At 37.8% G+C, this 12,352-nt stretch overlaps 1 protein-coding gene across 2 annotated transcripts in view; it reads right to left on the bottom strand.

Annotated features, from left to right (window-relative positions):
• Window positions 1-5: 5 nt before the first annotated feature.
• KCNIP4 (potassium voltage-gated channel interacting protein 4) overlaps window positions 6-12,352 on the bottom strand; it is a 223,975-nt gene continuing 211,628 nt past the window's right edge. Inside the window, exons 5-8 of one of the 2 annotated variants that reach the window (XM_053217520.1) lie at window positions 6,115-6,222; window positions 3,947-4,051; window positions 3,276-3,338; window positions 6-1,494 (exon numbers count right to left, since the gene is read on the bottom strand). In XM_053217520.1, coding sequence (XP_053073495.1) covers window positions 1,447-1,494; window positions 3,276-3,338; window positions 3,947-4,051; window positions 6,115-6,222 — 324 coding nt within the window. In that variant the 3' untranslated portion in view covers window positions 6-1,446. The remainder of the gene's footprint in view (window positions 1,495-3,275; window positions 3,339-3,946; window positions 4,052-6,114; window positions 6,223-12,352) is intronic. The other variant, XM_027046156.2, reaches the window with a different exon arrangement.

Here is a 12,352-nt window from a genome sequence, read left to right as displayed (position 1 = left end):
TAGAGTTAGAAACATTTTATTCGCTTTTAGTTTTCCTTTTGAAATACAAAATGTGCACATTGAGTTTACACAAACACGCGATGGCGGATTTCAGTGTACATGTACTGTACTACTCTGAATGTCTACACTGGTGATAGCAGGGCGGCTCTCAACATCCTATCTCTACACCAGAATAGATACCTGATTTAGTGTTGCAAGGACAGTCGCTAATTTCCTCCCACTGTAGCCTCTCGGTCTTTGTGGTATTTCTGCAAAGTAGGGAAAGTGTGTGTATCCTAAGTGATGTTGTGGCCACTTGACAATTTTGGCTTAAGATCATTGAAGAGAATCTGAATTGCTGGAGTGTTACGATGAGCTAAATCATAAGACAGTCCAGATGAATTGCTTAGCATTTATTTTCATCTTTAACGAAGTTTTGGTATGGTAGTTATTGATAAAATGGAGTCACTGATGCTTTCAAAGTGAATTCTGCTTGCTCTTTGTTCCCTGTAGGCCTTGGGGTAGTCCAGGTTTCTTTGTCCCTGAATGGCATGTAATAGAAAGGTGTCTTGAAGGAGTCAAGGGAGAGGGGATGGAGTAGGCCCTCAATGCTGTTAGGGATTACTTGTTACTAAGCATTACCATGTAACTCGAGGACAGTTACCCTGACCCTTTGCATGTGCCTATAAACATCCTTGCTTTGTTCCACACCTTCACGGACTTCCACTTAGTGACAAGATAGAAAATAGTCCACCTGTAGGATTGAACAAATCCAAAATTATATATATCATGTAGGCCTTGGCTATAATATGTATTATGAAAAATTAAGAAATGCTTATTAAATAAGCTTTATTAGGCATATGCTGACATCTGGTGATAAACTAATTTGTTTCATGTTGTAAAAAATGCCAGATAAATGAATATCTTTAACAGAAAGCAGCAAATTCATAGAAACTGGGACTGTGTGTTTGCTTGTTACTAATCATAGTAATCTTGTTTTGTTTACTTAGTGTATAAATGGAATTACAGCATACAAACATGAAAATTAATTTCTGGAAATTAAATGCAGATGCCAATAGTTTAGAAAACCATTTAAAATCCTGGGGCTGAATACATACAGTTGAGTAGCAAAAAACACTGATATTTTAAAATCACTGGTAATGGGAAAGCTGAATAATCCCATGGCTAAAGAATCAGTAAAACTCTCTGCCAGATTCTGTACTTTTGAAGAGTCACAGGGCATGAAATGACTTAGAACATCCCATGAACTCAGTGGCATTATGAAAAGGATGCAAAGTTGTAACTGGAAAACTCAAATCTTTTGGGGATTGCTTTATATTAAAACAAAGCTTGTTTGCATAATATGCCTCAGTGTAAAGCTGAGCAATCTATGCTAAAAGTGGTAGCTCCAAGTTTAAGTGTGGTACAGTAGTTCACATTTGTCTGTTTGAGGATGCATTTGACAAGTTAAATCACATTTTCAAAGAGCTGCATGGAGCGCATGATGTTTTCATCCTGTAAGGGAGAAACACAGTGGGATTAAATTAAGCATAGCTGCAAGGGCAAGTACACTGTTCTGCTTCTGAGTACCGCCCGCCCCCACTGCGTATGCCAAAAGCTCAAATACTAAGTGTTTGCACATATAGATATCATTCTATCCCTTTTCCATCTAGATAACTATGGAGAGCCCATTTTACAAATGTAAAGTCTGCAGGCTTTCAGTATTTCATTTGAATCTTACTTGGTGTCAATAGAGATTTTTTTTTTTCAAATTAGAAAACCAGAATGGAAACTAGAGAGGCGTAGAGGGTAAGGGAAAAAAAAAATGGAGCAAATGCAAAATTTTGGCATTCCAGGTAGATCACAGGCCAAATCACAGAGAATTGTACATGTAGAAGGAAGCAGGGTTTGTGCGCGAGCCAAGAGCCAACTTCATTCAGGATTGGAGGTGGGGCTTGGGAGACGTGTTTGTAGTCCTTTCACCTCTCTTTCTGGGTCTCTTAGGGCTAAATCTGTATGGCCTTCAGGAGCCTTTAAAAATGAATGGTCTCATGGGGTGCTTGGGTGGTGCAGTTGTTTGAGCGTCTGACTCTTGATTTGGGATCTGGTCATGGCCTCACGGTTCCCCTGGTGAGATCAAGGCCCACGTTCGGCTTTGCTGTGGTGGTGTAGAGCCTGATTCTCTCTCTCCCTCTCTCTCTCTGCTCCTCTTCCTGCTCGCGTGCTCTCTCTCTCTCTCTCTCTCTCTCTCTCATAAACATTAAAAAAAAAAAGTGAATGGTCTCTCAGTGCCAGAAAAGGGACTGTTGAGAGCAACCTTTGGACAGTGGCTGTGTGCAATTTAGCATATTCCCTAGAAACTGAAGAACACAGATTTTGACACTATAGGGGCACTTGGAGATTGTATATGAATGGCACTCAGTGAGCTGTTTACAGTAATGATAAATAGCTGAACTTGTGCCGACTTCCCCTGCTAGTAATTGCATCAGCCAAGTAAGTAACTGCATCAGCGGACTGATACCACCAAATTGATCCTTGCAAAGGCCGCCACATCGAAATGTGAGTTGAGAAACGAGCAGGCGCCAACAAAGGAAAAGCGTATCAACTTGAAAATAAAGAGAAAAGCTAAAGTATCAACAAACCTCATCCTCTCTGTATTTATTTAAAAATACTCATTCTTAATTGTGGCTCTACCCATGCATCAAGTCAAATAACTTTAGGTAAGCTAAAACTAATCTCGCATCAGACAATGGAGAACCACTTGGATTTCTCCTCTGAATTTTCTGTGCTTTGTTTTTTATGACTGAAGACCATTACTGGCACAGCCAAAGAGCCATTTCGGGTGCGCCTACGTTAAAGCAACGCGTTTCTCTCAGAAATCGGATGCAAACTCGGCCTGTGAAGTACCCTTGGCTGTACTGGAATTATACATCTATGGAGATAATATGTTATATGCTAAGTTTAGGCAAAGGGCAATTCAAAGCTCACATATGTTTTACCCTCAGTAATGAATACTCTAAAGGATTTAAGGAATGAAAATGCAGTATACTTGTAATAGTTCTATCTTTAGGGCTTTCTGTGTGGCTCTGCTAAGGGTAGGCACTCTATAAATGTTAATTAATGAATTATAATTAAATTGACAATTGTTTTTAGAGTGGTAGCTTCTCTTAGCTGCGTACGAATGGTAAGCTTAGGTAAAGTTTATACTGTGCTCAGTTCATGGTGGCTAGCTGACTTTACTTAGTCTGGCTGTTATGAAAGCAAAAGGGATAGTTTCTTCACTACTATGAACTTACTTTTTGGCAACTTTCAATGAACTCATCTATGGTAACGACTCCATCTTTGTTTTTGTCCATTTTCTGTTTGGAAGAAAAGAACAAGAAACTTTATTCCGACTTATCCCTTGTTACCCTGACACTTGAAGCGAGTGAAAAATCCACTCGCCTGTTTTATGGGGAGGATCTGCTTCATTCTTAGTGATAAGAATCATATGACCAACTGCTGTGAAGCTGTTCCCTTTTCAAAAGAATGTGGTGGAGATCTAGAATTGCTGCCCTACATAAAATCTGGCACTCTAGCTCTGACAGAGTTCAGGCAGTTTGCGGACACTTTCAGAGCCTTGGTTTTTTCATCTGTAAATTGAGGCTAATGAGGATTTATAACTTTAAGGATTCTTGTGAGAATAATTGAAAACAAACCCAGAAACAAACATGTGAAACATGGCAATTCCTTAGTGTTCTTTCCAGGATCTAGTGACTGTTCAATAAGTGTAGTTATCAGTATTATAATGCATTCAAATCCAAAATTATTAAATTAGTATGATACTTCATGGTCTATTATTTTGTCCCTTTCAGTAAAAGTTTTTTTTTTTTTTCCTTTGCATTCTTTTGAATCATCGTGACACTTTGCAAGCTTTAGGAAATTTACTCTTTTTTGCCCCCTCTCTGATTTCTACTTGCATTCCTACCTGGAAAAATGTTTCGACGTGTTGTCTGGGAGCATCTTCCTTGAGAACAGGATATGTGCATTTACCCATCATATCATATATTGCTTTCATTATATCAAGCATTTCCTGAAAAGTAAAAGGCACTCACATGAGACTGCATGCATTATATGAAGAAACCAGTCTGACATTATTCCTACTCAATTTCAAAAATTTTTTTATTATTCGTTAAGTTTTGGTTGTCCCAGAGGAAAACACAACAGTTTTGTGCCTTAAAAGCTGCAGGATCAGAATGTCAGAACTAATTTTGATATCGGTTTCAAAATGAAGTAAATTCCCACATATCTGAGATGATCAGGAAATGAATATTCTGGTTGTTTTCAGTTTTTGTTTTTTCTTAAAACTTTTTTTTTTTTTTTTTTTTTTGAGAAAGAGAGCGAGGGAGAAGCAAAAGGAGAGAGAATCTTTAGCAGGCTCTACCCCCAACATGGAGTCGGAGGCAGGGCTTGATCTCAGGACTGGAAGATCATGACCTGAGCTGAAATCAGGAGTCAGACACTTAACTGACTGTACCACCCAGGCCCCAGGAATGTTCTGGTTTGAGATTTGGATTTCTATACACTTCACATAGACTGTTTTTTGTTTTATTGATTTGTTATATATCTTACATGTTGACTTATTGAGAATGAACTCTATATCATGAACTCCATTTATTGAGAATGAACTCCATATCATGAGAATTATACTAAAACTAGCTGGTAAGTCTCAAAGCTTATGAGGATTTTCATTGTTTTTTTTCCTACTGTGGCTTGAAGTGAAGAAATTACACATGTAGGTTAGTCAAGAGATCATGACTGAGAAATCCTTTGAAATTTTATTAATTTTTAATTCAAACAAAATCTAGTTTTTGACTTTCCATTGTCAGTATTAGTAAGAATAATATCTAATTACTCATTCAGATTTATTGTTTCACATTTATTGCCTTCATAATGAAATTCCCATATAAAAGTCTAGACTAGACTACGCTGATAATACAGATGAGAGTATCCAATTCTATTATTAATGATAAAGGAGTTTATAGTTTATAAATCATAAACATTTTAAGATGTTTTGAGTTTAGATAAGTAGCAAGAAGTTTGTCTGACTTCAGAATTCATGAAATGTGTGAAATATAAGACTAGCATGTATATGTTAAACATAGAGATAGAAAGGGATTGAAGGGCCAAGAGGTAGCAAATATTCCTGAGGCATCTGAGTACCAACCTTACTTTATTACTGTACACAAGATATAAGAGGCAATAACTATTCAAGATATGCTCGATATACATAAATACTTAACATTCATGAGGTCTTACTTCCATTCTGGTCCCATGTGTATTCTGCTCAAAAAACACAAAACCTATGGCCTTTGAACAGGCCAATGGTCACACTGTACCTGTGAACAGGTGTACTTGTCCCTATGTCTCTAGTTGAGCAAAGTCAGGTCATTGGCCCAGGGTAACTTTTAAGAGGCTTCATGCTCAAAACTCAACGGAGGGGAGGAAAGTGAGGCAGTGAGAAAGGATGTATGGATATTGAGCGCCCCCTCCAGGATTCAGTTGGTACTTCAACCCCATTTGGACCCCATCCTAAATTTGTTAATTTACCTCATTCCTTTCCCCTTGCTTCTCACTGTGTTTTAATTGCTTTAACAAACTATTTGATATGAGCCCCTTAATCTGGTCTGTGGGCCTTCTTTCTTGGATAGGCTGCCTGGAAGTTTAGGGGCCCCTTAATGCACCAGGTCCTGTTCTGCACGATACAGGTCATTGCACAGACTATGTAATTTTAAAATTGTCTCCATATGGACCATATTATATTGGAGGGGGAAGGTCACAGGTCAAATATTCTAGCCTGGCTTGAAAGTATTTTCTTCCTATCTGATTCCAACCACAGTCTTTATCCGATTTACAGTATTTATTTGAATGTCATTAGGAAATCGGGGTATAATTCTTAGGTGTTTTGTTTCCATCTTGAAGATGCACCAAAAACTAATCCTTTTCATTGCCCGTTTTTTACTAGAATATTTCACCACCACCACATAAAATATTTTAGATTTCCTGAAAAAGCTCTTTTCAAATTAATAAATTCAATTGTTTAACATTTTGACGTTAAAAAAAAGCGGAGAGTGGTGTTGGTGAGGCATCCCTTACCTCTTTAGTGATGTAGCCATCTTTATTTATGTCATACAAATTAAATGCCCAGTTGAGTTTTTCTTGTACTGTCCCCCGGAGCAAAATGGAAAGACCCTTGATGAAATCCTAGAAAGAAAAGTATAATTTGATATGACATTTCTAAAAAAAAAAAATACAACACAAAGGGTGAGACAAGTGTCTCTTAAATGATGGAAGCAAGGGTTATAACCCTCGATTTTGAACAATTAGTAAGGTAATGTGTTCTTGGACGTCTGTTTCTCAGAGTTCTTTGTGGGCATAAGCCACTCCATACCTTTAACATTCTCATCTTTGAATTGGAAGCTGTGACTTAAATCAACTGTGGAACTGAAAATTGTATGAGGGCAGACACCCAAATGACAGGATGCACGCTCTAAGTTGTATTGTTTTTTTTTTTAATTTTTTTAATGTTTATTTATTTTTGAGAGAGAGAGAGACAGAGTATGAGCAGGGGAGGGGAAGAGAGAGAGAAAGACAGAATCCAAAGCAGGGTCCAGGCAGCCTCTGAGATGTCAGCACAGAGCCTGACACAGGGCTCAAACTCCCGAACCATTAGATCGTGACCTGAGCCAAAGTCGGAGGCTTACCTGACTGAGCCACCCAGGCGCCCCAGGTTGTATTTTTTTTTTTTTTTACCACAATTGCACACAATTCTTCTATTGCAAAAAATCTAGTAACACTGTATCTTATTAAATACAAGCAGGAGCACATACATAGCACATTTCACATGACAAAGATCTGCTAACAAGAAATATGGTCTGTCTTAAAGATATGGGCCAACTTCCTTAGAAATCAAGTTATAACACACATGTGGGCAGTGGGTTAGAGCATGGAGCTGGAAGCCAGATGACCTGAACTCAAATTCCAGTTATGTCACTTGAGAGCTTTGCGTCCTCTGACAATTTAATATCCTTTTGCATCAATTTTTATATATGGAGGATGGAGTATCCACTTTCTAAAGTTTTGGTGAGGATTATGAGAGTTAAGCTATTTAGAACAGTGTCTAGTAAGGGCATTAGTTGTGTTTGTCAACCAGTTGGAGCCCTTAACCAATATCACGGTGAGGCTAGTGTGACTGCATTGCAGACGAACCATGTTGACTTGATCAACTCCCTATATATTTGCTGTCATGTGAAGCAAAGCTAACATTGCAATGTGCTAATTCTGAGCTCACACAGATTTGATAATCCATTGTTAGGTAGGGACAAAAGAGCAGAAGGGACATGCAGAAGTGGCTTTCTGGGTGAATTTCCTTTTTTCTCTGCATTTCCATATTCCATCATTTTATAGCTGTTTTCTTGTCTCAGTTTCTTAATGATAATTTTAATTTCTTTACTTTTAAATGTAGGTAATGTTCACATAGTTCAAAACTTAAAAATATGTAAGATGTTTGATAAAAAAAAACTATTTCTTCCATTCCTGGACCCAGCCACCCTTTTTCTTTCTCCATAAGCAGGTGGCATTAGTAGCTTCTTGAATTTACTTCCAAAGAGTCTTGTGCGGCATATTTGTTTATATATATTCCACCTCCCTTTACACAAATAGGCTGACAGGATATTCTGTACTTTTTTTTTCCACCTAACAATCTTAGAAATAATTCCAGTCTTTTTCACATTCATAGTATGTATGAATGTAACATAGTTTACTAGTCTCCCATTGAGTATTTAAAGATTTCCAGTTTTACAAAGAGTGACCTCATGTATACGTAATTCATACTTGAACAAATATATCTGTAGAATAAATGCTTAGATGTGGAATTTTTGTTTAAAGGATTTAAACATTTGTAAATTTTAGAGTTACTTCCAAATTGCACTCAAATTACCCTCTCAAACTCTATGAATAAGAATATTTTTTATGTATAAGAATATTATAGTTTGCCAACACTATATGGCATCAAACTTTGATGGCTTTCAATTTTATAGAAAACTATTTCTCAGATTACTTACATTTGTATCCTATTATAAATAAATTTGAACATTTTTTTTCAAATGTCTTGATTTATAGAAATTCTTGCTTCACATATTACTGAAATTATCCCTTATCTGGGATGTGTCTTCAAGTATTGTTTCCCAGGTTTGCTATTTCTTTTTATTTTTCTCATTTTGAATTTTGCAAAGCAGGAAACTTTTTATTTGTATATTCTAGAATCTGTCACTCTTTTAGGTCTTTGCTTTATGTCATATTGAAAGGCCTTCCCCATTTGAAGTTATAGAAAGATACTCCCATGCCTTTTTCTAAGTACTTCTAAAATTTACTTGTTTACATTTAAACCCTTATTCCACTTGGAATGTATCCAATATTTTTAGGTAGTCATCTGTTTTCACACTTATTATTTGTTACCCACTGATATGAGATGCAAGGGTTATCATATCCTTAAATCTTTTATGATTTGTTTGTATTTCTGAAATTACTATTTTATTTTATTAGTAAACTTGTTTATATATACACCTGTACTACATCAGTTCAATTATGAAAGCATTTTAGTAATTTTAACAGCTGTTAGGGCAATTTTCTCCTAATCAGTCTTCTTTTTCAGCTGTTTTCTTTATTTTTTGTTTGTTTGTCTTAATATTCCACAAGATCTTTTGAATAACCTGTTGGGGCATTTGTAGGGTTTGAGGTATATTTACAGATAAGCTTTGGCAGAATTGACATACAGCTGCATGTTGATGGGTCTTCCTAATTAAGACTATGAAAGACCTTTCTCTTGTCTCGGTCAGTTTTGTCACTGAACATTATCAGTGTTCTGCTACTGCTATAACAGATTACCACAACTCCAGCGACTCAAAATAATACATGTTTATTATCTTGCAGTTCTGGAGATCAGGAGTCTGAAATGGGTTTCACTGGCCTGGAACCAATATGGCGGAGCACATCTTGGGGATGTGGGGGGACAGTTTGTTCCCTGGCCTTTTTTAGCATCTAGAAGCCACCTGCATTGCTTGGCTTGTGGCCCCTTCCTCCATCTTCAGAGCACATTAGTCCAGTCTCTGCTCCTTTTGTCATACCTTTCCTTTCTTACCCTGATCTTCCTATTCCCTCTTAGAAGAGCCCTTGTGATTATATTAGACCCACTTAGATAATCCAGGATGATTTCCCCATCTCAAGAGCCTTCATCACACCTGCAAAGCTCTGATGAAGGCTTAGATTTGTTTGTACATATGACAGCTATTGATTTCTGTATAATAATTGTTTATGCTGCCAACCAACTTAGTGTTTCTATTGTATATGATAGTTTTTCAATTGATTCTCCTGGGTTTTTCATGGGTACAATCATATTAGCGGCAAATGGAATTAACTTTACCTCTTCTTTCTAATTTTTACATTTTTAATTACCTCCTTTTTTCTAACTGTATTGAACAATATATCTGGAATAATAATATATAACAACAGTAATAGCCATCCTTATTTTGTTACTCAATTTCATAAGACTATTTCTAGTGTTTTCTCCTTTAAGCATGTTACTGGCTTAGTCATGCCAAGGAGGTAGACAATTCCCATTTTATTAAAAAAAATTATCAAGAATAACCATTGACTTTCTTGCAAACCTGGAAAAGTTGATCTTCAACTTCCTATGGAATTGCAAAGGGCCCCAGGTAGCCAAAACAATGTGGAAAAGGATAAAGTTACAGAGCTCAAACTCCAATTTCAAAACTCACTACAAATCTACAGTACAGTGTAGCACTGGTGTAGCATATATATATATATATATATATATATATATATATACACACATATATGTATACGTATATGTATACGTATATATATACGTATATGTATACGTATATATGTATATGTATATGTATATGTATACATATGTATATGTATATGTAGTGTCTTCAACAATTGATGCTGTGTGAACCAGCATACTGTACTCTATTTCACATCTTTATTCAGGGTACAAATTTAAAGTGAGAAAATAAAAGAGAACTCAGGAGAAAGCCACAAAGAATTGCAATATTCAGCAGGCAGAGAGAAGAGAAGCTGTCAAGGGATCTGGAAAGTGAGCTAAATAAAACTGCTGAAGAAGTATGAGAGGTTAAGTGAAGAATGCATTTTCCTTGGAAAGGATGGTTAATCATGATACTAAGATGCTGCTGGCAATGAAAAGTGTTCACTGGATCAGCAGCATGGAGGTCACTAATGACCGATGGGAGAACTTTCTGTTGGAATAGAGGAAGCAAACAATGATGGAGATTGTGTGTAGAAAACTCACAACTCTTGGGTGGCCGTGACAATAGAGGGACAAGGGCTAGTATAAATGAACAGGAATATGGGATCACAGGACAGATTTTTGAAGGTGAGCATTTTGATTACTGGAGGGAAGTATTTATGAAGAGAAAATTCCTAAAGATGTGTGTGAGGGAGAGGGGGGAGCATGAGAAATGGACTGATCCTTCTGAGAAGAGGGGAGAGATCCAAGTGCAAGTAGAGGGTCCGAGCTCTGGAGGGAGGAGGTACATTTCTTCAGTTGACATGGAAGAAGGAGAACAGGCTGTGGATGCAGCAGCTGATAAGAGCAGGAAGATGGGTAGTGAGTCCCCACATGACAGCTTTAGTGGATGTCATCTGCTTGGGATTGAATGACATGGCAGAAAGGGTTGGATTTCCTCAGATCAGCTGTTTGAGGAAAGGAGGAGGCAGCCATGCTACTAGACAATAAGGTGACTCGTGCAAGCTACAAGAAGGTGGACCTCACTCAGGACACTTCCTTGCTCTCTCCTGGAAAGTTGTAATTTATATAGACCTGTAATATACAACACACTATGGTTAAGAGGTAATGTGAAATACACAACTTGCAAGCTATAAGATTTGGTTTTTGGGAAGGTACAAAATAGTCACTGCCAAGCATGAGAAGGTAGGCTTATCAGAGAGAGATTGCTGGACAGGTTTAAAAGGCCAGATGAGGTTGATGGTTGTCAATACAAATCTTACCTGTTGTTTCAAATCACAAAGTAATAGTTATATGCCCTTAGTTGAAAAGGGGGCTGGATACAAGGTCGTGGAAAACATGCTTAGAGCATTGTTCTTAAAACTTAGTTTGCTACAAAATCACCTGGAGAGCTTGCTAAAACACAGATTGCTGGGCCCCACCCTCTGTTTTTCCGATTTATTGGGGTGCAAGAATATATATTTCTTTAAAAATTTTTTTAAAATGTTTATATTCATTTTTGAGAGACAGAGAAAGACAGAGTGCTAGCAGGCGAGGGGCAGAGAGAGAGAGAGGGAGACACAGAATCTGAAGCAGGCTTCAGGCTCCAGGCTTTCAGCACAGAGTCAGACGCGGGGCTCTAACCCATGAACCGTGAGATCATGACCTGAGCGGAAGTCGGACGCTTAACTGACTAAGCCACCCAAGCGCCCCAAGAATATATATTCCTAACAAACTCCAAGGGGTGCTGATCCTGCTGGTCCAGGAACCACACTTTGAGAATCACTGGCCTACAGAAATCGGTGGCATTGACCCTATCACCAAACAGAGCAGACCAGAGCAACAGTGAAAGCACTTTTAAAGTCACATGTGGACTTCTGTTGTTTGTGTTCCTGGTAAGCCCTAATTTCCATTTGGTGCTCCATCCAATTCCGCATTAGTACTCTCCACCTCTGGCTCTAGTGATGGAGCTATGACCTGGGCAGAGTCAGAAGGCACAGATGAGCCCTTTGGTCAAGGCAGTGGGATCTGTGGGTGGTATGCAAATGAACCCGGTCCACATCTGCTCGACATGAACAAGCCTGGAGCCAAGGAGCTGTTGGCATCTTCTTGTGATGACAAGAGAGCGCACCCTCAGTTGTAGCCAGCCCTATCTCTGGATTCTTTGTTTCTTTGAGCCCAAAAAGTCATCATATTGTTTTTGCTAGTGTGTGATTTTCTATTATTTGTCAACAAAAATATCTTGATTCATAGGCTGACACCTGATTTACATCTTCTTTTTAAGTACTGTGTATCCCCAAACTACTTACATTAAAAGATGGCTGTGGACCTTGAGCACTTTTCTACTATCTTGCAAGAGAATATCAATAAACAGTCATTTCAAACAGGAATGATTCCTTATTTGTGGAAAAGGAAAATGAGAAACTCAATGAGTCTTAATGTGGTTTTTGCTCCATGCTTTTCTGAATGGTAATTGAAATCTGCCGAGCAGGAGTCACAAGGCTTAAAAAAAAACAACTCTCAGAGTACTTTGCATAATTACCTTTTATCTGTGAAAAACGGTTG

Source organism: Acinonyx jubatus, chromosome B1, assembly GCF_027475565.1.
Source record: "Acinonyx jubatus isolate Ajub_Pintada_27869175 chromosome B1, VMU_Ajub_asm_v1.0, whole genome shotgun sequence".
NCBI classification, from domain to species: Eukaryota; Metazoa; Chordata; class Mammalia; order Carnivora; family Felidae; genus Acinonyx; species Acinonyx jubatus.
This window is presented reverse-complemented; position numbering and strand designations above follow the sequence as displayed.